The 26,731-nt window shown below is 34.7% G+C and overlaps 1 protein-coding gene across 1 annotated transcript; it reads right to left on the bottom strand.

Moving 5' to 3' along the window:
- Window positions 1–540: 540 nt before the first annotated feature.
- Window positions 541–19,363, bottom strand: LOC118734619. Its single transcript, XM_036464323.1, has 4 exons — window positions 19,231–19,363; window positions 12,346–12,539; window positions 11,161–11,257; window positions 541–935 (listed from the first exon to the last, which is right to left on the bottom strand). Exons 2-4 carry the CDS (start codon window positions 12,484–12,486, stop codon window positions 787–789), a joined length of 387 nt encoding a protein of 128 aa, XP_036320216.1. The 5' UTR covers window positions 12,487–12,539; window positions 19,231–19,363; the 3' UTR covers window positions 541–786.
- Window positions 19,364–26,731: the final 7,368 nt, after the last annotated feature.

The raw sequence follows: 26,731 nt of genomic DNA on the forward strand, positions 1-26,731 counted from the left end.
TAATTAATATGAAAACTTTTAGAGTTATTTTTCTCTTATATGAACTGATTTGATTGATCTGTTGAGAAGGACTACATCGTTACCTTTTTGTTTACTACTATACTAAATATGTAAGTTGATCTTAGGATTTCTATGTTGCTCATGCAACATTTTTTTATGTTTATGTGGTTTTTAGAATAATTAGAGGTTATGTTATATATTATCTTCTTTACTTTCAACTTTTAAACACATATTTATGGATATAAAATGTATAAAACACTCAACTACTTAAGGTACATTTAAATTATGTTTAAGACTTAGATTAAAAATTAAGTAGATAAGGTTTTAAAGCACTTATTCTGTGTAAGTATATATTTTTAGAAAAATCAACTGATCGTTCAGTATATAAGTAAGTAGTTGTGATACCATAGTAGTAGAAGAGGAAAAATTCTAAATATACCTACAAATATAAAGACATATAAATATAAATGTTGATTTGTAGATTATAATGACTTGCAAAGATTAACAAGTGCAAGAGCAAACTATTTTTAGGGAGTCAAGTCCAAAGTACAGTGTTTGAACTTACAACTTTTTGTTATAAAATATTTATAGCTTGTGTAGAGATAGTGAGCAAAGAATCATTCGTTTTTTTCTTCAAATTTTATATGTTAGATACTTTAGAATTGGCAATAAGTGCAAGTGTGCATTTCGAACAACGGTTACTTGCATAAAATAGTCAACACAACATGACGCTGGATATCTTACAAAGCTCTCGCACCTCATTTTCAAAATGAGCATATTCTCCATTTACACTTGCTCCGCCGCTTCGTCCAACACCATCGAATGCAAATCCATGGCGGAGCGCGTTTTGCGTGGCGGTCGTGGCATCATAAACAGATTGGGGCTCGGACCAACGAATACGGAATTTTGTCGTAGACGCGCAGGCGGCGCATAGCCTGGAAAAGTAGAAAAGTACAAATAGTTATGTGAAGATGTGATGTGTAAAAACAATTCATCTACTATATGCGCATAATTACTTAATTACATAATTATATCAGGGACATAACAATTAGGTATAAGTTTTATCGGAAAAATGTTGTTACATAACAGTTAATAGAGAGAAATATTTTTTATTTCGCCGATAAGAGTTACAACCCAACGTTTACTTTTGTCGTTGCTTGATAACTGTTATTGCTCAACGATTATCTTTTACTTTGCTTGATAACATTTATTGTCCAACGTTTATTTTTACGTTGTCTGATAATAGTTATTTCACTCCCCCACTTTTTCATCATCTTTATCTTCTTCTCCATTTCCATTTTCCTCATTATTCTTATCTTACAACGTTTATCAGACAACGTTAAAAAGTGATAGAGAAACGAATTTTTAATTATCAAGTGAAAAACGAAAGCTATATAAAGAGGAAAATTACCAAATAATCTGGAAATAAAATAAAACGCAAAGTGAATCAAGTGGCAAAATTACTGTCGGACTGTATACTGAAATGAATTATTGTAATATGATATTGATTAACTACATAATACAAAACGAGTAATAAAGTGAAAAAATAATATTTAAATTTATCTATGTATGTCGTTTCAATCAAAAAGGTATAAGGTATTTTACTATTTCAATTTCAGTATTTCAAGGATATGTTTGAGACCAATTGGAGAATTACATTGGAGTTCAAGTTGAGAACTAGCATTTTCTCAACTTGAGAAACAGTCCTTTTTTCATACAAAGAAAAATGCCCTTCTTGTTGAGAACGCTATGATCCTCCACTTGAGGTACTGTTGATAACTTACAAAGCTGTTGAGAATTACCTCAGTTCTCAACTTAACCTCAAGTTGAGCTCAAACCTAAATGTTTATTGGGTTGTGTTAAAAAAGCAATTGCGTCATTACGGATAAAAGAGTAGAAGCCACGTTGCAACATGTTCTTGGAACACACTGTCGGTATGCAACGAAATTTGCTTTTACGAGTAGTAAGGCAGAAAGCGGAGGGAAATGCTGAAGGAAGACACCTAGGAAATTCTGTTAATCATTTTGCAATGGTATGACAACAAGTTATATCCATTTGTATCTGGTGTCCACACTTTTCAGCGTACCTATGTACGGGCACGTAAATTGTTATACATTTACAGTTTTTCGATAGGACTACTCCCCATTGCTCCCTATGCTTCTGTGTATAAGCCTGTAATTGTGTAATTTTAACACGGGATGTCCTAGGGTGGCGAGTAATCCCTTTTACCTCCTAAATGAGCAATCAGGGAGTTCATTCAGAACTTAACTGTTCGAGCGAGCAATATAGGAGTAAAAAAAACCGAAAAAATCTCGTTTAATGCTCATAAATCATGCCTCAGAGAGCATTCTTTACTTGCTCGCTTAGGAGATCTCCTATTTGACTTCTAAGCGAGTAATAAAGGAGTACAAAACCGACAAATCTGTCTTTTTGCTCCGAAATCAGGTCAAGGGGAGTACTCTTTTATTTCTCATATAAGGAGATCTCCCTTCAAGTTCTAGTGGGTTTTACATACATGGAAAATTGTATTTATTTTTTTTTAATCCACCCACTCCTGCAATGTTTTCAATATGAACCCAATATCTCAAAAAATTTGGATATTAGCGATTTTGAGATAGGGGCAAAAAATGAGAATTTCATGAAAAAATTGGGTTTAGTGTCCCGTACTACCTCGCTGGTGGAAGCAAGGATTACACCGCAATGAGCACTTTTGTAGAGCATTCAATTCTTAAGAAAACCCATCATTGACCAAGATTATACCAATCAAAGTTTCCGTGTATTTTATATGGGAAATCTTTGCACGCCTTGGGCGAGTAGTTAATGTTAATATTAAGGGTTCAAATGTTCAGGGAGTTTTTTTTAGGAGTTTTCCACAAAATTTCGAAGTAGTATTGAAAAAGCCAATAGTCAAAAAAAGCACCTTAATATATACGTTCTGAACAAGAATCATATCGGTCTATAAATACGGCTTTTTAAAAAATCTCGACACCCGCGCAACCTAGAGGATTAGTTCATCTTTTCCATTGCATTGTCCTGAGCTAAATTTAAAGTTCCAGTCTCTACCTCATTGGTAAATTGGTTAAAAATTTGTTTCAAGATTTGATTACACACAGGTGAAACATATTCAAGTTTGGCATTTTTTTCCTGAGAGCTATAGTGGAGTCTTTAGAGCAGTGATCTTGAGTTCGCATTCAGGAGGATCCCCAGTTCATTCGGTTGATCATAGATAGATAGATAAAAGCACGGGTATGTCAGGTCTTCTGTATATCTAAATAGAGTCCCTAAGACAGTATGCCCAAGACACCATCGGCTTCTGTAAGGAATCCTAAAGGACTCCGTTGAAGTTAATGGTAGGCACCCCAATTGCGATTTTTTGCGAAAGCGTACAATTGCTGGCGTGTGCCGATGACCTCGGCATCTTCGGCTCTGCCTTCTCGGAATTAAAAAGAAAAGCTAAGCGGGTGGGTATGGTGATGAATACATAAAAAGTGTCACCCGTCATCAGGCAAACACTCAGAGCATAAGCGTATTGGCACCCACGTTGAAAGGGATAAGTTTGAAAAAGTAGACGACTTCGTTTGTCTCGAAGATTCTGAGCAAGATCTACGTGCTTTTACTTGCCGCTGGCACAGAAGAGAAATGACTGGTGTGCTTTGTTGAACTCGGCCAAAACGCGATTACAGCGCCCAACAAGAAGAAGACCACTGCCGCGCAGGATTGGCCTGTGAGTGATTTTATTGGAGCATCATTCTTTGAAGTTTTTGTTTGGCTCCTTTTAATTTTGTACCCACAAGTAATGGAAATAGGAAAAGTACACCGCGGTAATCCACTTCCACGGCAAGTGTGATTAAAACTGGAGTGTGTATAAGGAAGATTGCACCATCCTGGCCTATGCAGCCATCGGTATACGCTGTTCCACCTTGGAGTTGGGGTAATTTATGGAAAGGAGAGCTAGTCCAGAAAACAATACGAGAAATTGTATGTGACCAATTTAGTAATGTAACCAGAGACATTTTTATTGATTAAATGTACAATGCACAAATGTATTTTAATTATTTTCACACCATTAACTTACTTAAAAGCAGAAGAAAACAAGAACGCTTTGCATTTGCTTGGTTTCTCAGCTAATTGGCTATGAATAGTTTGTATATAAAATGCTTATGTATATTGTGGCTGCTGTATTGTAGTGGTTAGTAGTGCGCGCTACCACTCCGCAGAGCCTGGGTGCATGCCGTAGTCAAAGCAGCAGCGCAAGAAATGATAGAAAAAAAAGGTTTTATCTTAGCAGCGGTCGCCACTCGGCAGGCTTCTCATAAAAATACACCCGCCGTTCGGAGTCGGCGTAAAACTGTAGGTCTCTCCCCGTTGTGTGACAACATCAAGACGCACGCCACAAATCGGAAGAGAAGCTCGGCCAAACACTAACATATGTGTAAGCACATATGTTATTATTATATTACACGTAAATAAATCCACAATAATTCCGGTGAGATACTTATATATTAATGTCTTTATTTCACTATTGTATACTTCTAGGTGCATAGCCATATAACTTTATGGCGTGTTAAAATAAAAAGTTGTGGGAAATGAAAATACAACAGCAATCAACTAAGAAAACAAAAGAGTTGCACAATTTGCATTGAGCGTGTTGAGATATGATTTTCGAATTTAAATGCAAATTAATATGCAATTTCAAAAGCATACTAGCAATAAGTGCATGATGATATGTACACATACATATTTGTACATATGTACGTACGTGATGGGCAAAAATTCACATCTGAAAATGGAGATGATAGTGTAAGTGTGTGGTGTGCAAATGAGTGGTAAATAAAAATGTGTATTCTCAGTATGGAACTGTCAAAGGACCAAGAGCTGTCAACATACAAATTTGTGGGTGAGTAAATGAATATTTTGTACAACATTTTCATTAGAAAATATTTATGTACACTAGACTGTTTCGTTCCCCAGTTGTTTAAGTTTTTCGCAAATCAATCTTTGAAAAAAGTAAAAAAAACGCAGCATCAAAAATCTCATTATTACGATTCCGTTGAAAAGATTTTTAAATATTTTTATGCAGATTTTTTAAGCCTAATCTCTTTTGTTATCTGAAGGGACTTCCTTCAAAAAGTTCTTTAAGAAATTATTTTTATTCATAAGAAACTCCATTTTTGGAGGTATTTTCAAATCGGTCCAGCTCGCTTAAATCTTAATGGTTTTTCGAAATATTTTGGTGGACGTCTTAAAATATAATAAATTTTGTAATCCCGGCAGAAAAACCACAACTTTTTTTGGTGATGCAGTCTAATGTGCATACATATGTATATGTACAGTGGTGGCAGAAATAATAGAAACGCCTAATTTTTACCAGCTTCTTTTAACTTTTTACAAAAAAACCATAAAAACCAACCAATTTCCCTCAAAATTTTAAACTCTATTCAGAATTTTTAGAAAAAATTTAGGTATGCGGTTTTATAACCCATTAAATTTTAGCACGATAAAGCGCAAGTTTCACCGAAAAATACCGCTCATTTTCTATAATCTTTTTAAGCGACTTCGAAAAAGATGAGGAGGTTATCAATTCATCGGAATATTTTTATTTTGCGTATGCTACCGTATACCTTTGGACCACGTTCACCCATTACTATAATCATGTTTTTAAAGGAAAGGTGGAACCTTAGAGGTGCTCCCACACTAGCTTGGTTTAGATTCGATCATTGGATTATAGAGAAATTAAAGGTTTTCTTAAATTTGTATATGAGAATTGAAGTCGGTTTGGTTATTTGCTTAAAAATTACTTGTTTTTTTTTCTTGCAGAAGGTATTTTATACATATAAAATGTATGTAAAACTTGCTTGAAACAGACTGGAAAAGGCCAGCCGAGGCCACAGCTAAACATTCTTTAACTTAATTTTCTAAACGCTTTGGCGATGGCGAGATGATTTTTTTTTTACCGCGGCAGCGACATCATTAATTTGTATGAGATTGACATAAAAGAAGAGGAAGAACCTTATCGCTGTCGCTAGAAAATTAGAAATGCATATATCTAATCTAGTCACAACCATAGTCGCGGTGTAACTCTGTCGCCGCCAAAATAATTAACTTCAGAGACTAGGTGTTAAAATTTTTCATAGCTGTAGTGTGTAGCCCTTCGTTTTTAATGTATTTCAAGCATAGATTTTAAGACTCGTTTTCTAGTGATGCAGGCACCAAGATCGTTTTTATTCGCGTCAATTTTCCAGACGCGGTAAGGATTAACAACCACAACAACTAATGACCAGCATTCTAAGAAATCCTCAATAAAACTTGTTCATATATGTATTGTGTTTCAAGTGGCAGTTTAGTTAAAGTATGGCGCTCGTTAAATTTAATTGCATCACAATTTATGCCTTAACTGAAACTTTTTCAAGTAGTAAATAGTTTTTTTGTATGCCTGAAGACAATACCTTTTATTTATGGACTACCAGTACCTGAGCTTCTGTTTGTCATTTACACAGCAACCGCCGGATGCTGCTCTAACAAAAGACTACCTGCGCTATGCAGTATGAAAACTAAAAATATTACAAAATCCATTCAGTAGTGGGAAAAACCCAAGGTTTAACTGAGTTGATCAATTAATACAACTGTGGAAAAACCAAAAAAAAAATTTACTCTAACTACGGATAATTTAAAGCGGTGGGAAAATCCAAGTATTTAACGGCACTGGTCAATTAACTCAACTCAACTAGAAATTACTAAATCATTCATTTCGCGGTGGAAAACCCCAAAGATTCAGGCAATCCTTATTCAAATCTAAAATGCTACATCATCGTAGACAGTCACAATTTGTGCTGCTTTTTATTGCGCTGACAATCAAATCAACGGGCAGCCGGCCAGCGCCAGCGTCAAAAGAAAATATCGATGAGAATCTGGGCAGCATTTTTAAAGTGGGTCCAGGCTTTGCTGTTTTCAACACTACCAAAGAAATGCCAATAGACGATGAAATTATTTGCCCAGAACGACGTGCAGGAGCGCCATTTTGCACAGAGGTGGAAAATTATTTGGAAGTAACGCAGTTAGATAAATTCAGTACAGATGAATTTGAAAAATTCAAACCCTACTTCAAAGACGATTTTCTACGGCCAACAAATGTTACAAATCGCATGGATGTTGAACCAGCGGAGAGCTACTTTTGCAACAGTAAAACGCGAGTAGTTTATCCAAAGGTGGCTGAATCAAGTGAATCGCGCTGGTTGATGGTGGTACAACATCAAAAATACAGACAGGGTGTGCTGGTGGAGCAGTGTGAAAACGAGAATACGCCTTGTAAGTATGAAGAACTCTTACCATTTGGTATAACGACGAGATGCAGGCAACATTTTGTCTATAGAAGTTTGGTGGTGTTGGTCGATGGCGTAATGCAGGAGCGAATGGTGAAATTACCAAATGCTTGCAAGTGTGTGCTGAGGCATGTGCATTAGAGTTAAAATTTATGATTGTTAATTAGTTTTAAGAATTAGGTATTGCTTTTTTATGTGATAAAATTTAAGAAATTTTATGTTATAAATAAAATAAAATATTTTTATCTACACGCTGACATTTTTCTCTTCACATTTAGGCATGGGGGGAAACTTGAAAGGAGATCAGTGAGAGAGCGTTCTCGATCTGAAAAATAATTTTTTTTTCTTGCTATCGAATAAATTCCAGATGAAATTATTTCATTTAAATTTAGGATATGGAAAGTCGGAGCTCTATTTTTTTCACTTCTGGTGTGGATGGAGTGCTCAAAGTATCTACAGAGCTTTTTTTTATGTAAAGAATTCACAAACTGTTGTGAGGTTTTTAATGTCATAATTTTTCGAAATGTCGGTAACAATGTTTTTTTCGTTGCCAAGGACTTTAAGTTTATATTTGAGATTTTTATTTCTCATGTAAAAAAACAATACTACGAGCTTACTTTTAAGCAAAAAAAATATATATCAAAAACATTATCCAGCTTTCTGGATAGCGCTGTCTTAGCGCATTGCGCCAGACGAGGATCCATTATGGGCTTAACTGTGGTTTTATAGTTAGAGCCAGGAGATACCTTGGGCTCTCCCAAACCTCATCTAGGTATGCGCGATGTTACCCAATGCATAGGAAACATCGATGTTTCCAATTCGATGCATCGAATAAGGTCCGATGTATCGATTAATACGATATTATTCGATGCATCTAGGTATTTTATTTGATGCATCAAAAATGGGAACATCTATAAATATACCAGATGACAAGTTTGTCGAGTCCCATTCTGATACTTCTGACCACATAATGGACTATTTTGGTCTTTGGAGTGATCACCATAAGCTAGTTAACCGAAATTGTAAAACAATTGTCAATTTATTTGCAAAGTCTCGTAAGTCGGTTTACTGAAAATCCTCTAGAATCATGGACCGATTACAAAATGCATTTTCCAAAATTGTACAATATAGCGCACAAATACTTGACAATGGTAGCCAGTTCCGTGCCTTTTGGAAGGCTTCTTTCAAAGGCTTCGCAGCATCGGAGTAGACCACAGGCTAAACGAGTTGCCCAAATTTCATTTTTACAAAGCTAAAAACAAAAATATTGAGGTACTTAAAAACTAAAAATAAAATGTGTACACTGAACATTATTAAAAAGGTTGATTTCTATAATTTAATTTAGTTTTTTTCGAAATTACGGGGAACACGATGCATAGAACATCGATGTATTTTTTACTTGTGCATCCCTAATCCCATCTCTGATCTATCTAAAAGTACCTTTGCATGCAACTTGCAATACAGATATTCAAATTTGCACTTGCAAGTTCAGTTAGTTAGTGTTTCCTTTTGTCACGCCTTACAATTTTAAATTTCTTTCGAAAAAAATACAGGAAAATATATCAACAAGCTTTTGCGCTTTCTGCAGTAAATCGGACAATGTGAGGGTCACCAATCAGAAACAACTCTTGTCAGTGACTACTGCCACCGTAATTTTGAATTTTTAAAGATACATATGTATGTATGTACACTTATTATTCCAACTTAATACATGCTGATATATATTAGACTGCTTCGCATTAGATCGCGTCAATCCCCATAAGAAAAAATAAAATAAAATTTGTAATTACTATTTACTTTTAAAGCATAACTGGGGAGGTTTTTATCGTCTGAAAATTGTTCGCCTACTTAGGCCGTGTTTTAAAATTTGCCAAAAATTGAGTTTTTTCATAACATTTGTATTTTGTAAAACCCCTTCAACATTTTATTGACCTAAATTACCAAAATAGAGTTTCAAAAAAAGTCACGAAGGATACTGGATTATGGCTGCTTTTAGTACAGACTATAGATACAATTTATGATTATATTTTGACATCAAAAAGATGTAGTGAAAAACTGTTGTACATTTTTTTTTTTTTGAAGATACCATTGGTGTTCTCTTTAATTTAAGAATGTGATTTGCCTATGACTTACAAAACTTGACTCTCATCGTTTTTAGTGAAAAATATGGATTATCTATAGCTGGATTTTAGTAGCAGAAAATAAGCGCTGCTTTTTATTTTTTAGGCATTATTTGATAATAAAGTAAAAATTGGGATCTTTCGAGATTTCAAAATTTTATGGGAACCATTCAGAATTTAATTTCGGGGCTTGACGGTATTCCTCGTGGCTAACGTAGCCCTATTTCTTTGAAACCTTAGGTATTTTATGGGACTAGTTATTATTTTAAGGAATCTTCCGAAATTTTTCCGACCATTCGGCATTCTTTGTGCTTAAATTTTCGATTTTTTTTTCGGTTACTTCGTGTCGAACCATTCAAAGATTTTTCGGGATTCATAGTATTTTATTCTTCGCGATCGTTTGGTAATCTTTCCAGACTTTTCAATTTTTTTCGTTTTTTACTTTTCAGGATTTTTCGGACATTTTTGTGACTTGCTCAGGACTTTTTGAAATTCTTCCTTTTCTACTTTTATGGATGTTCCTAGGTGCGCTCGTAATTTTACGAAATTTTTTGCGATTTTTCTGGAATATTCGGTGTTCTTTGTACTTATATTTTCGGACTTTCGGGATTCTTCATGTCTTAGCTTTAGGTATGCTTTCGGGCTCTTTCGGTACCTTTAGGATTTTTTTATGAATTTTGCGAGACGGTTTATGTTAATAATTCGAGAAATGCAGGAATTTTTTTGTTGTACTTGGACACATTTATTTTGAACCGCTACTGTTTTGCCAATTGGGTTAGGTCATTTGCTTTTCGTGCATGCATGCATACATACATACATACATATGTACATAGTAAATATATAGAGACAGTGATTTCCTTGTTGATATGCAAGTTGCAATTCTGCTTATGCAAGCCATGTTGTTTGGCTCTCTGTGCTTTTCATTTCTGCAGTCCATGTTTACAACATTTCCCTAATAGTTGGTGCTTGAGTGCAATTTCAATACTTTTGCAGGAATGCGGGCGGGTAAATGTAAACTAAGTAACGTTTGGAGTTTTGCATGTGTACATTCATTTGTTTGCAAATTCACTTGCATGTCTGTTTATGCAATTCCATTCAAATGGATGTGCCTGACCAGTGGGAGGTGTGTAGAAAAATTTTGTAATCATTTATCAACGTCAGTGAGTGAGTTGAAGTATTAGGGATATTAAAAAGCACACTCGTGTGGTTGCTTCGAAGAAAACTTTGGTATGCAAACTTATGTAAATACATAAATACTTATGTCAATGATTGCATACACATGGAGATATGCATGTACGAGTACATGAATCACTTGAAAGCGTGTTTTGTACAGCGATAAGCGTATTGCAAGGCATCAGGGAGCAAACAACTTTCGTGCAATATTTAAGCTTCAATAAATTAACAATTTATGTCGTTAGACAGTAGTTGTGGATTATCAAACAAGCACCTTTCTATGTTAAGTCGCTGCTGTGGCAAAGAAAGTTGTTGTAGGTTTTAAAATTTATCTGTCCTTTAAAAACAAATTTTGTACTGAAAAAATGTGTTTGAAGAGCAGATAGATTTAAAAACCTAGTACATGAGAAAACAGTACTAAGAAAGTTTGAAAAAGCTATAACTATAACTATAAATTGAAAACCAAAATACATAAGTAGCGGACCAGAAAAATTTATAAAATTTGAAAATAAATAAATTCAAAATCAGATTTGAAAAATTATGCTTACCTTTTGCATATATCGTGGGATTATATGCAGCGAAATGACATGTTGGCATATTGATGTTATTGACTAAGCCCATTGACATGCGAGACACAGATGCACGCTGAAATAGATACGAAAACAAAATTACTTAACAGTGAACGTAGTTCAGTATGCATTCGAATTTTTGATTTCCTAATAAAAATCTTCATTGTTTCTTGAAAAATTCTGGGATGGCTTCGGCTTTCGGAAGGACTTCTCAATCTTGCAGTCCCGCTCAAACTTTCGACCTGGGTGCATTAATATGCCCAAGGCATCTCTTAGCCTTTTGACAACACGAATATGTGGAAGAAAGAGAAATCCATAACTAGGTCTAGTAGATGTTTTGTTTCAATGGACGCGACTACGCTGCCCACAATGTTTTTGTTTGGGATAACTTTCCTACTAAAATCTCGTATCTGAACAATCTGTTATATGTGAGGTACATCATAAAAAGGCACCCGTTTACTAAATTTCAGTCGTATACCTTGAAAACTGAGGCAATACATTTCATTCACACAGACAGACAGACATTCTAATCATTTTGGTATATCCCTTTTAACAATTTTCTGAGTGCTCAGAATTTATGAGTCTAAAATGAATCTTGCTCTCTTCATAAATATGATTCTGAGACCAATCAACCAGACTGACTCATTTCGGACACTTTTGATGTATTAAATACTCAGTTGAACAAAAGTAACACAGTTCACGTAGAGGTGAAATTTTATTAATAATCAGAATTATAAGGAATGTTTGTTTTTAAGACTAAGAAAGCGTCATATTTACGACTCCCATATGACTCCTAACTTGGACCCATATTGGCGTGCCTTTCTAAGAAGGGGAATATGCTCTTTTCTGACACTTTTTCTTCTGAAATGAGCCTGAATGTTCTTAGGAATTCTTTCGGGGGTGTATGTATCTCTTCTGCATCTGGTACTAACAAACATTGGACTAAAGCTAGAATACCATTTCATGTTTATGAAAGGTATATATATACTTTCTTTTTGGTTGCTGTTGTTTCCGACAGTGTTTTGTATACGATGTATTTTGGAACCGTCATCCCTTCCTTGTTCTCGAAAATGACACTGAAGATGGCCCGTCGCCGAAACCAAATTTGACAAGGGATGACGGAAAATACGTCATATATATAATTTACATTCAAAAAATACTCACCCCATGTGTTGGTATTGCGTCCATATCGACCAGCGGACAGGAAGACCGATGTTGTTGCTGAAATTTCGGTTGATACGGTTCCAGCATACGTATTTTACCCCAACGGTTAAAGAACAAAACGATGGCGCCCACCCAAAGCATCAATACGAGGCCAACAATGATGACCTCCTCTGGTCGCACGACGATTTTGGGACCTTTGAAATTCGATTAGAAAGAAAAGCAACGATCAGATAAATAAATATTGGGTGTTCAAACTGTCTTCTTATTAGATTATCTAGTTATGCGATTATAAGTTTTACACAGATTACAACAATAAAATTATGGTAGAGAATAAAAAATAATTCGCAACCAGGCACTCTTTTAACCAGAAAGATGTGAAAATATCACTATTTTTTCCGCAAATGCATTTACACCAATTAAATTTCAAGCAAGCAAGTGACTGTAATGAACACCAATTTCAATTAGAGCAAAAATCAATGAAAGCAAAATAACCAAGCTACTAGCGTAGCGTCTAAGTTGCGAATTTCTCTTTTAAAATTGACTTTGAAAATGACAAACGGAGACAAATGTAATGAAAATTACATTAAAGAAAAACAAACAACCCGTAATGGCTAGTCTGGCAGCGCGCGTTGAGGAAATACAGCAACAAGTAGTAACGAAGTCAATGAGTCGCGCTGTTGTAAAAATCACTGCAACGACTTTTAATTACTACTGTAATGTCAGGTGGATATATTGGTAATTTGTTTTAATTACTTGCAACCAAGTAACAGTTGCAGGATAATACGGGAAATGGTTAATGCCATTAAATTCGATATACATATGTGCATATGTGTATGTATGTATATACGTAAGCACACGTGGCAAAAGAGAAGATAAATACTTTTCGTAATATGAATATTTATATGTATACAAGCAGTTATGTATATATAACTTTGTATACACCTTTAAACATATGTACGTTGTGTAAACAGAAGAATATCCTTGAATTTCATGGGAGTCACATTTGCGGCACGAACTGGATGGACTACGCTTGTCAACGACAAAAACCGTTGATGTTCCCATCGCCGATCAAATTACCTATGTATGTACATTAGGGTGGTCCAGAAATGCTTGTGGGTGGGGAAAAAGTATAGTCGGATTTTTATGCTCTCACCGCCTAGGATTGTTCTATACCGCAAAAAATATAGCCCTATTTTTTATTTTAAAAATCATAAAATATTTAGATGACGCTCTAAGCGCTCAGAATTTTCTATGTATTTTATATGGGGAAAAAACAACTTTCCGGAAATAATATAGAATTCTTGAAAATCAATATTTTTATTAAAAACTGGTTAAATAAACAATTGGGTATTGTTATTGGTATTTTCTGGAAAGTTTTTCGATTGAAAAATATTGATTTCCAAGAAAACTATTGTTGAAAAGTTGTTTTTTTTTTCATATAAAGTACATGAAAAACTTTGAGCGCTTTGAGTGACCTCAAAATATTTTTTTATTCAAAAACAAAAAAAATGGGTAATGCCATTTTTTATTTTATAGGTCCGTCAAACCCCCAGAAAATGCAGTGAGGTTATAAATAAAAAAAAAATTTAGTATTAAAAATGGTTAAATAAACCATTATTTATTGTTTTTGGAAGTCTCCTGAAGACAAACAAAGTTCTTCGGTCGAAAAATATTTATTTTAAAGAATTTTGCACCATTTCCACGAAAAATGGATTCTTTCCCATATAAAATGCATGGAAAACTTTGCTCTAAATATATTTTGATTTCAAAATAAAAAAGGTATATTTTTCCATATAAAACAATCCTAGGGGGGAGAGGGGAGGGGAGAGCATTAAAATCCCAACTTTACTTATTTTGGACCACCCTAGTGTACATACATATGTGTCCAAGTATGTATGTACAGTATAGGTCACATCTATAGCACGCCATTTCAAAGTTACACTGGTTTCTACTTATGTTTATTTATTTAATTTTAAGACTTTTCAATTAAAATATAGTTCATTCTCTTACAAAACCCGTAAAACCCCAAGTTTTAGTCTGATAATGTGCAAGTTTTAAGTGGCTGAAAATTACCGCCGATTTCTTAGAATTTATTTTTTTGTCGCATTTGCTTCCATGTAACGAATAAACACAATCTATTTGTATACGAAAAAAAACGCAACATGTTCGGCAAAAAAAAAATCTAAAAAATCAACGGTAACTTTTAGCCACTTGAAACTTGCATATTATCACACTGAAATTGAATGGACTACACAACTGTATACTCGAAATAATTTCAACTCTTTTCAGAAAAAAAGCGAAAATGTGCTGCATTTGTTTGTAGTTTTCTATAAAGTTTTAAACCTGGGTTCATTTGGGCTTTGTTAGAGAATGAACTCTGTTTCAATTCAAAATTCTTAAAAATAAATAAATGAAAAAAGTGGCAAATAATATCATTTTGAAATGGTGTGCTATAGATATGACCGATACTGTATATTCGTTCATTCTTGTTAGCAATTTCCTCTTTCCCATTTAAACATATGTTAGCAAGTATATATTTAATATATGTATGTTTACGCACTTATCTACTTACATACATTCATATAGACATACATATGTACAAATCACGTGCGGCAACGGTTTGAGTAGAAATTGCGTACGCGCGTTGTAAAACTTGATCTTTACGCTCACCTTTGGCTGGGAAAAGGAATATCATTTCCGCTCTTTTTTCGTGTCCTGGGTTGTCAAACACATGTGTGTGCCACGTGGCATATATATACATATCCTTCGTATGTATAACACAATACATAGCTACCTTACTGGAAATTATTTCCATAATTTTCATGCACGAAATTTTTGGCCTTCTAGCAAGTGTCATGACTAATTTATTTTTAGTTTTGTGTATTTTTTGTTGCATATTTAGTGGCGCTGCATTGCTTAAGACACAGGAAAGGTAATAAATGCCTATGAGCTCTAAATTTCCACTATTTTATTGTACAGTTAATTTTTTTTTGTATTTCTATTACCATACGTCCATCAGGCTACTTTCTGGGTGCCTGACCGGTCATAACCAATTGAAATTCTACTTTCACCAAATAGGTGATGAAACTTCGGAGCACATTCTCTGTCACTGGCCGGCTTTGGCTAGACAAAGACTGATTTATTTTGAATCTTCAACGGTCAAATCCTTTGTTATAAGGAATACGACTACCAAGGCCCTTTTAAGATTCATTACAAAAGATATTTTAGATCGTGGTTTCTCTTGTTCTAGTACACCCAAAAAATTTACTAACTAACCAAAAGTTAACTGTGAAAATAGCACACTGCCATCTTTGTCTTATCAGAACTAGCCCGGACTTAAAACCATTTACTGGGTAGAATTTTTAGTTCATAATTCTGTCAACATCTGAAGCCCTTCTTGTGCTTTCCTTTCAGAAAGACGAGTATGCTCCCAATATCGCTCAATTGTCGCTCGCGCCGCAATTAGCTACAGGTGTTCTCTAGATACTACTTATATCAGGGTGGTCCCAAGTTTTTGTTTTCAGCACCCTCCAGAAGTGGAGATTTCGAAATTAAAAAACAAATCGGGTCTCCTTATTTTCTATATTCTTTAGTTATAGTGGTGACAGCGGGAAGATTTCTAAAAGTTGTGTATATTTGGACCACCCTAACGTATATTATATTTAGTTACAATGCTGAATTGGCATTCCTTTATATGTAGGGGTTCCAACTCCTCAAATATTATTTCACCGGCTTTAATACAATTTCGTATTTCTTTACTTTCTTTTTCAAGAGTATAACAGGCTTGAAAACGTAAACAAACATCATTTCTGTTTTAACTTATTTTCTTTTGTTCATTTATTTTTTGCATTGCCCATAATTTAAAGTCACCTTTGTTTGCATTAGTAGAGATATATGTATGTATATATGTATGTATGTATGTTTGTACACATCTATGCATGTACACAGCTCCGTTGGTTGGTGCTTTAATGCTATACATACCTACACGTGTATATATATAAAGTAAACAAAAGCTAAATCAATAACTTAAAGCAAGTTGTTCAAGTTATATTAAAAATATTTTTGTTCCAATATGCCGAAGGCGCACAACAAACGAATTTTATTTTGCCTCTTTCATTTTCCGCATAACTAAAACGTCTGCCGCATTGAACGCATTGAAAAACAGAAGCTAATTGCGAGTGTTTGAGCTTGCAAAACGTTTTAGGTTTATTTTTAATTTTTGCAATAACCCCAAAAAGTTCTGAAAAATCGTGGAAGGTAGCAAAAGGATTCATAAAAGTCCCAAAAGTTCCTAAAACCTCCCAAAAATCATAAGAAAATCTTGAAGTCTTGAAATATTACGAAAACCACGGACCAAATATGTTCTCTCCAATGGCAGTCCTCAATATCAAAGGTCATACTAAAATAAATCCCAGACTTTTATCGAAAATAACTATAATGCCTTCACTAAAAGTTCCCTTCGTCAGGTTAGCCATGAAAAAACTCCTAGTTTATAGCGAAAGTTTTTTGGGAGATTTATTTGCGAACTAAACACTACAATACCAAGATTTTACTTAGAGGTAACTACTTTATGATTTTTTACTTTACCTACAAGTCAAATGGAATGTACCAATTTAATTATTCCTGTTTATTTTAAGATTACAATTTTTGAAAACAAAGGAACTAAAAGTTTAAACTGCTCACTATAGTATCAATTATTCATTTCTATAGCATCTGAGTTCTGCACATCAACGTAAATCCTATCAATTATATATGATCTACGATTTCGTAACTTCATCAAAAAATTCTGCGAGTGACTTTGTGCAGTCGGCGAACGTTTAGTGATCATTTGCTTTGGTTGCTTTGGCGACGGAGTAACGTTCACTTTACTCTTCTCACTCTTCTTCTCAGTGTGCTGCTTGATTTCAGTCATGAGTTTCTCAATGATGACCGCTCGTTCAGGAGTGATCTTGTACAAAAAATGTGGTTTGCGACTATTGTGCCCTTCCTTCGATGGTGTTTCATTGTGTGCTGCTTTGACTGCTTCGCATAAATCGCTCTCCATAGGCTTACTGTTGTTGGTGTCAACACTCTCACTATTACTATTGCTTAGCATAGATCCATAGCAACTTTCAATTGTTTGGTCATGGACAGCTGATGGCGCGGGTACTTGTGAGTCCATAATCTTCTTTGATGGCGGTCGTTCTCGTATAGATATGCGACGTTGTTGCAAGCAAGATTTTTCCTTAATGTTATAACACAGAGTTTCCACTTTACGGCTCTCACCATTCATGGAGCGCGTGTGATTTGGAATTCGGGTTTGTTGAGTGTTTTGTTTTGTAGCTGATACTTGCTGCGGAAGTAAACTTTCTACTTTTTTATGAGAAACGCTACGGAGCTTGCGTGTTTCGCAATCTTTAAAGGCCTCTATCCAGGGCGCATAAACCGGAACGTATTTTGGATGTTTTCTTAACGCGGGTAGTTCTGTTCTACTAGTCGCGATTCGAGCAGCGACAGGTGCACCAGCTGGTGATGCAGAAACTGGTTTAGCAAGAGGTGTAGAGCGTTCCAAGGTATCTTCATTTTTGATGGTGTAACGCCCAAATATTGGCGTTTGTATGCACGAGTCTCGTTTGATAGTTTTTTTCTTAGACTGTAGTGCGCCCATGGCTACGGAGTTTAATAATTCAAGATAAAATGTGTTTGTGTCGAATAACTACTGGAGATTGTGGCAATCTTCGAAGCCGGTGATCTTTTTATACAACCAAAATTAATTTGTTAGCGACTTTTGACTCGTTACGAACGAACAACAGGTACTAATATTTAATTAACTCACAGGTACTAGTTAGAACTCCCCAAACCGGTACAAAAATGTTATACCTCACACTATTCATTATTAGTTTCCTCAAATTAATCAAAGGCTACCTGTTAATGATAAATGTAGTGCAGCTGGTACACAAGAAAGCGCTCGTATATTCTGTTAGTTATTCCCAAATTAAAAATATTCGAAACACAGTAAATTTTTCGAGCAGTGTATGTACCTGAACTAGATTAGTTAAAAAAGTTCGTTCAAATTTTTTATCGCACTTTTTTAAATATGTATTAACGAGAAGCTCTAAAATTCGTTTTATAATAATTAATATCACAAAATTTTTTATACATAGTTAATATCGACTTTTTTTTGATATTTGTATCAAATGGTGAATAAACTTCTAGTTGCCCTTTATGCATATATTGGCATGCTTCGCGAAATATGTTTTTCGTCATAAAATTGTTAGTTGGAATGCTTTCTGCCAGCAAATAAATAACCAGCCTTGTTGATAAAGGAATGAAACTTTAAGACATCTCCATAAAATTACAAAAGAAAAGCTGTAAAAAAATTCGCAACATGGACAGTTTTCATATCTTTATTTTGACCAAGATATAAATGGGAAAAAAGGTTTAGATGGAATTTTCCGAAAAATATTTTTCGCCCACATTTTAATCCCTTTTTAGAGTAGTTTTATGAATTCTTTCACTAAGCCAACAATCAAAACACTTCTTTAAGTTGAGCCTAAAGCTCCGATTTTGATCTCGCCCTCAGTTATAAGATGTTCACCCAAGTTTTTTTGCCTTTGTTCTTCTATGCAATGCACTGTTCCGATATGTGCTGTGCAGTTTCAGTTTCCTGTGAGAATTCCCATAATGATCCTTAAATTGTTCACGGATAAACTAATGCATTTTATGTTCCACATTCCTGTTAGCGGCTTGGAGAGCTCAAGACTCTAGACCTTCAAGCACACATTCATCACTTTTCCATTAATAATATTTACAACAATGTATACCTCTACTATGCATCTATGTATGCACATATGTAGCTATAATCTATCGTCATCACATATCCTAATTTACTTCTTGTTAACTTACCACTCCCCGCCGCGGTGGAATTCAATGCTGTTTCGTTGGTCACATCTTCGTGGCTGCTGACATAATCTGAGTTCGTTGCTGAGGCAGTTCCAGTCTCTTCGATTTCCACAATAAAATTTGGTCCAGTCCAACCAGAGCCCCATTCTAAAAGGAGATCGAGATGAAAAATATTTAGCGCCGTTTTCTTAAGTATAGCCTTTAGTTTAAAGCTCACTTCAAGCTTAAAGATTGCTTTAAAATAAATAGCAAAGTAAAATAAAGTAAAGCATTTCTAATATCGTTTTTTTTAGGTATGTATGTTACTTGGTTGTAAACCAATTTAAAACCGATAATAAAATGTTTTACTTTAGACAAATCCATAAATTTTAATACTACCTTTAAATATAAAGTGAGCTTCAAAGTTAAAGGTTACATAAGAATTTACATAAATTAAAAATTCATAGAAATTGTCAATGAAAGAATACACTTTTGCCAGTTATAAAAGCCCAATGCACAAAGTTTTCGCTTAACTTAGGAGCAAGACATCCGCACTGAGACTGGTGTTCTTACCGAATATTATCTAATTGGAACTATTACGAAGATGAGAGGAGTAAACTATATCGAACACCTTTTCTTACATTTTCCGGCAATAGAAAAGGGAGAGCAACAATTTTTGGCAGTTACTTCTTTGATGATCTGGATTAGGCCAAAAAATAAACATTAGAAGGAAAACAGGAGATTCTGAGTACCAAGTGATTTTTAGCGAAACGGGCATTACTGTAAACCCTGTGCTACAATATGGATGCCTCTATACAAAAAGTCTTTGCGCATTTTCATTGGACCACTCATTATTTCGTATTTATTCATCGATTCTCTTCATCAGTAACTTGATTCTTTTTTTTTAACAGAACAGGCTATAGTACAAATGCAAAAATTTGGCACAGAACCTGTTATTTTTTAAATTTTTCTTCTGTTAAATTTGATTTTTTTCCATTTTTTAATAAAAATAGAAAAAGCTGGAATGATTAATTAATTTGTCAGAAACTATAAGCCCTATCGGAAAGTGATGTATATAGGGTTTACGGAAAATTTCATTATCTTTCATTTGCCGTATTTTGTATTAAGATTTTTAAATTGGTTCGTAAGATGTACGTGAATAAAAGGAACCAATTTTTGCTTTTAGCTGAATAACGGTAAATTGCAAATATATCGAAAACGTATCCATAGAAAAAAATTAACCCGAATTTCGGAATCACCGAGCAATTCTACATAGAAAGTGGATAGTTGCGTCTGGAGAACAAAAACAAAATTAAAATTTGTGATCCAGTAAAGCATATGACTCCGAAATTTTCTAGAAGTTACAACTCTTCTCCTTCGTTTGCGGATTAGCCCAGGCTAAAAGGAATGAACTTGAGAGATTATACTCATTGTTTGAACAAAATAAAAATTAAAGCAGATATCCACGATTTGTACATTTGTACAGAGTTGTATATTTTGGCAGTCTAGAGTGTTGTTGTCTAGTAAGTTTTATCAATAATGAGTTCAGCTCAATGAAAAAATTTCCAAACAACCCTACTCTGTAACTGTCAAAATGTAAAACTCTATACAAATGGACAAATCTTGTGTTACCTACTTAACGCTCAAACCTTAGCTTGTTTACCTTCTGAAACTCCTGGCGTTGGTTCTGGTTGCTCTAATAACTTTTCCAGTTTGGCTGCTGAAATGAAAGAATGGTAAAATAATTAGTTAAAATGGGCTCAAGCTTGCAGTTCACAATTCATTTGTCTTTCATGTGGAATTTTATTTAAATGTATATATATTTCATTAAATAACATTTGTATGCACATGCAATTTATAAACTCGTACATATAACACCTGTTTCAAAATTGGCAATGCGCCAAAGCAAACTTGGCTGGTTGTAAATTACCCATCGCATAGGAAATATGAAGTGACTGCACTGTATTTTGTTTTTGGCTACAAACTTGTTGAATGCTAAACATTAAATATTCTATGTTTTCCGAAGTAGCACATGCAAAAGCACAACTAGCTCGGCAAATAACAGCTGATTAAAAAAAAATATTGGTTTTTAAATAAAAATGCAGTCGTTAAGAAAGTTCTACAATTTTAAATGAAAACAAATATTTGCAAAAAATAAAGCCGGTCCCAGTGCATTGCTATATCAAACAAATAAGTTAAGCTTTAACAATGTTGACCTATCAATGTCACTTTTATTAACCCCTGCTGTAAGCTGTTTCTCCTTTCATGCTTGAATTTTGCCAAAAATCACTACTTTTGCTTTAAACTTAATCTTGTCCATTATTATACCATTACTACATACATACATAGCTGTAGATTATAACTTTTATAGGACAACAAAACTATGCCAAAAACTTTTGCTGCAGGTTTATTTGCTGTAGACACTGAGTTGTAAATTTGTTTGTTTGAGCTTTACTTTGGCAACACTATTTTGCATATTTTCACCATCATCTGTTCAATTCCGCAAAGTAAGCAAGTTGTCTGAAAATACCAACAGACAGGTGTTTGTGGCCATAAAACTTTATGGTTAGACAGTAAATTTGTGGTCGAAGCGAATATTTGTGAAATCGCACAAAACTGCTAAAGGAAGAGTGAAGTAATTTTGCTTGTTAACCTTTAATTTAACTTCTGTGAACTTGATTTTCATTGAAGTCTTTCGAGCGAGTGTATAAGACATAAAATTGATTTAAGCGGACAGAAGATCTACGGATCATGGCCGGAGAGGACGGTTTCAACCTATTTCGGGTATATGGAATCGAACGACTACAATATATATATATATTTTTTTTTTAATATTGCCTACAAGTGAATTTTGCAGGTATTATACCCTCTTTTATGGTTACTAAATTTTATCTGGTTGGCTTTTTCGCTGAAATTTCTTTGCAAAGTTCCGCAAACTATTTCAGGCCTTCACTTTTGTGAATATATCAAACTTTAATAAATAAGTCTTGGACACTTTTAGGTTCAAAATCCGAAAGTATTAGTATATTAATAATAGGCACAAAAAAACAGAAATGTTGTGAACCAGAGGGTAGACCCCACTGAAAACGAATATGATCAAAAAAATAATTTCAAGTGACCATCTTCCCGCCAGCGCCCCTTTCAACCACCCCTGTGAATTTAATTTTACATGAAAAGTTTAGATGGCTGCCACTCGCCACTTAAATCGAAAATGGCTACGAAAAATTACTTAAACCGCTCCCTCACTCTCTAGAACCCCCTTAATACACCCTGAGACGGAGAGGTTGAATTTTAAATTTTCATAAAACTGTAAAATGTGTGTGTATTTCTATATTTTTTTGGAGCGCGTTAAACCGAATATGACCAGTCAAACCCCTCGGGTTTGCCCCCTAATGAGCCCAAACGTCCAACTATCCATAGTCAGCTTCCCGTTAATTAAAAAACTAAAAAATTAGGAACTAACTAGGAGCGCCAGTTACTGTCGAAATTCAACCGCTTTTCTAGTTTTTTTCAAGACCATTAGAGAGATTTTCTAACTTAGCATGTCTCCTGCTCTGGAACTGAAATATGGCTACAATTTTTTACATCCGTGAATGTCTTTGGAGGACTTTGGCAGGACTTGAAGTTGACCCAATGCATTCCAGTTTGTCGATAAATGCCGATAATTTGATACATATCGATAATTCAATGAATTTTAAAAACACAAAAATCCGATAACTCAACAATATTCGATAGCTTGACTAATTTCTATAAATTTCGATAACTCAAAAATGTTTATACCTCGATATAAATCGACCACTCGATAAACTTTGGATAACTCTATAAATTTCGAAAGCTCTGTTAATTTTGATAGTTCGATATTTTCCGAAAGCTATCGACAAACACCATGAAATTCGATAGTGTCGAGTGATAACTCTATAGACTTATACAACACTAAAATTTCGATAAAATCAATCAATAAGTATCAATAACTCGATAAGTTGAAGAAACTCGATACATTAAGATAACTCGATTAATTTCGTTAACTCGCTAAATTATCATAGTTCAATAAATATCGATAACATGATAAATTTCATTAACTTGACAAATTTCGATAATCCGATAAATTTTTAGAGTTCGATAGCTATCCGCAAATTTCGACAACTAATTTTCTGTGCCTATGAATTTCGACAACTCAATAAACATTGAGCCCGTAAGAGAGTATGAATATTATGCATTCACTACTCCGAATATTTTTCCTTAACCCACTGTTTGCGAATGAGTAAAGTAAAAATGCTGTAGATCATTGTGGCATTTAGATAAATATGTAATTAAATGCCGAAGAATGTTCGTGACTTGAAAAAATGACGTCGCCGTAATAAAATTCACCAAAATTTTGGGTAACGCAAGAAAGGCCACAACAAGGACATACGCATTGTCTAAAAATACAAATAATTTTAATAAGCATTATTTTAAGAAGTAACTGCTTTTTCTACGTACCCAACTATTCACATACGTACAACTGTCTACCCAATGGTGGCAACAAAAACAAAGCCTATACACCAAAAATACTCACCAACAATTATTTGCGACAGCAATGCGTACAATTAGGCGTAAAAAACAACAAGAAACAATGCCAACAATGCAGCTATAGGACAACAATTTAATGACAATAGCGCGTCGAGTGGAATGCTCTTGAGGCGGACAGAGGTCATTGTCGACAAGTGCAACGACACAAAGCGTACTATAATAGTGACAAGGACTTGCCATCGAGCGAAGGATGCATGAAGCAGCAGCTAAGAATGTGAAGTGCACTCAACTCAGTAACGCTGATTTCAACAGGCATACATATGTGTTTGCATTCATGCGGATAACTGTCTGCAGTCACTTAAGTATGTTTCCAGTGTTTTTTTTTTTGCTTTTTGTTTGTGCGTGTAATTTACCTGTTGCCAGCCGCCAACTGACTGACTAAGCAGAGTGGTCGAAGGAGTCAGGGTGCCATGAACTGCCAGTCAGCTTGTCGCCACGAGTAGGTACCATCAAAAGGTGCAAGGGCAAATGGGTATGCTTTAAATATGTATGTACATAAGCATTAACCGATGTGTATGCATACTTATACATATGCATATGCCAAGGCGTCAGAAGTGTTGCCTCCACTAGCATGCAACAGTAGCGCGCCAGTAAACGTAAAATTTTCGCTGGTAGTGTAGTCCCTGCCACTGGCCAGTAGTCGCATGAAATCACTTATGTGCATACATGAAAATATATTTATATTACTCACCTTATGCTTACATACATATGTATGTGCATATCTATTGTATGCATTTTGAAAACTCATTCTTCAATTCCAAAGTAAATATTATGTCTGCGTGTCATTAATACTACTTCCTGTGCGCCAGTTTGTCGAGGCGCCTCTAGTGCATGGCGCCTTAGCGACGTCGTAATGCTATTTCAGGTGTTGACGATCGACGCCTGCCAGGACGCCTACACCGAACATCATCTCAACTACATAATTTGCACATGATTTTACTATTCAGCTCTTGGTGATCTAAATCCTTAGACGACGTCCACGTTCTATGATTTCATTTCAACTGAAATACTTGCTTACTTTTCATAGTTATCAAGGGGGCATTTGTGGCGAATGAAGTTTTTCATTTGAGAGTTGGAACGTACATACTACATATATATGTATGTATTTGGTAAAACTTCTGTAAGTATTGATCTCCTATTGCTTTGTTTGGTCACTGAGTGTGCGTTGGCTTTCTAGATAAAAACATTTTTTTTTCTTTATACTAAACACAAGTTTTCCAATTTTGTAGCTGTACATCAAACTTCACCTCAGAAATTAATAGAGAAATTTTTCAAATGGGCAAGGTATGAGACTTGTTAAATTTTAAACGATTGTTTACGGGTCGCTATCTGGGTTAAAAAAAAATATCTAATTTTTTGTACCGCAAAAATTTTAAAAAATTTTGACTTGACCAGCTATAACTCAGCGAGTTAATGAATTTGCTTATATGAATAAATTCCAATATGCTGAGTTATAGATGGTGAAAGTAAATTGTTTTAAAATGTTTACAATTAAAAAAAATGAAATTTTTTTCTACCTTGATAGGGACCCCTATTTTTTTTAATATGAAATTTTCGTTAATGTCTTTAATTTGTGCATAGAACAAAATAAATGGGCGCTTCACATAAAATGTATATACTGATATTTGAAAGACCACCCTATTGTAAAAACATAGGTGCGCGCGCCCGAAAAAGATCCTTTAACTCTTAAAAGATCACTAAGTCAAAGGCTTGCTTAAGAGCTTTTGGGCCCTTCCGCTTAGGAATGGTGCACTATTACCCAAACGAGCTGCGTTATGTTCCTACTCAAGAAGGTCATCACACCTAGCCAATTTGTCATCCATAAAGCTTCCTGTAACCTCGCTTCATGGAATTATTTCCACAAGTTTGAATAAACTGCTAACAAACCTAACAATACTTAGGGGTAAAAACGCAAAAGTCTCTAAATTTTTAGTAAGCGAGATTCCAAGGCCTATGTCGAATTCGTAAAATTTAGTTACCGAGAGATAACAAACAATTCATAACCTCCCTTAAACTTATCAGAAAAATGTCGAGAAAAGACGCAAAAGCCAGAGAAATGCATACAACAACTAAAGAAGAATATGGTGTATTTTGGAAATAATTCCTGTGATCGAAGCAGGAAAAACGACACTGAAGACGGCACAACGTCGAAACGTATTTCTTTTCAGCCCAAACATGAACCACCAGCTTCTCACTTCGTCAGAAGAATCAACATCCAAAATGAAGACTAACTAGAGGTGTTCGTGGGAACTTACCGTAAGGCCCTGATTGCAGGCATCTTCTCTTATTCAAAGACACTGCAGTAATCTGAAAATCTAAAAAAAAACGATGAAAATTTCTAGACAAAAATAGCTTCCTGATCTCCAGCCATACAAGTTTGGCTTGTCTGTGAACAATCTCATAAAAGACTGGTTTTCACTATGTCATATTTTAACGTAAAAATTTGGCGACATATTTTGATACATCTTTATCTCCTTTATCCATACCTTTACCGATGGTACTATGGGCCAAAAAGCGGCAGATATCCGATTCAGAAGCGCATGTACCCGACTAAAGACCTATCCTCATCCAAACCAATCGCTAAACCGCTTTTTAAACCCATTTGGAAATGTGTTTTCACTTATTTGACGAAAAATGCCACCGAATTTAACATAGTGAAAACGAGCCTTAAGCCGAAATCTATAGTTTACCATCTTCGTTTCCTTTCCTTGTTTAATTTCTTCGTTTAGCTTTTTTTCAAGACGAATAACCTTGAATACCTTAAAATATGCAACAAATATTTAAATATATTATTTTCTCATCAACATATAAGTAAGAACGGCTGTCTTCATCTAAATTTATTTCAAATCTCTTTAAAATTATTAAATTCATTATTAGCCTTGCACAGCAGACTCTATGGTACTTGCGTTAAAAAGAACAAATTACTCTTTATCAATCTCACATTACACATACAAGC

This window comes from Rhagoletis pomonella, unplaced genomic scaffold (genome assembly GCF_013731165.1).
Source record: "Rhagoletis pomonella isolate Grant_MI unplaced genomic scaffold, Rhpom_1.0 Rhpom_scaffold_00002, whole genome shotgun sequence".
NCBI lineage: Eukaryota > Metazoa > Arthropoda > Insecta > Diptera > Tephritidae > Rhagoletis > Rhagoletis pomonella.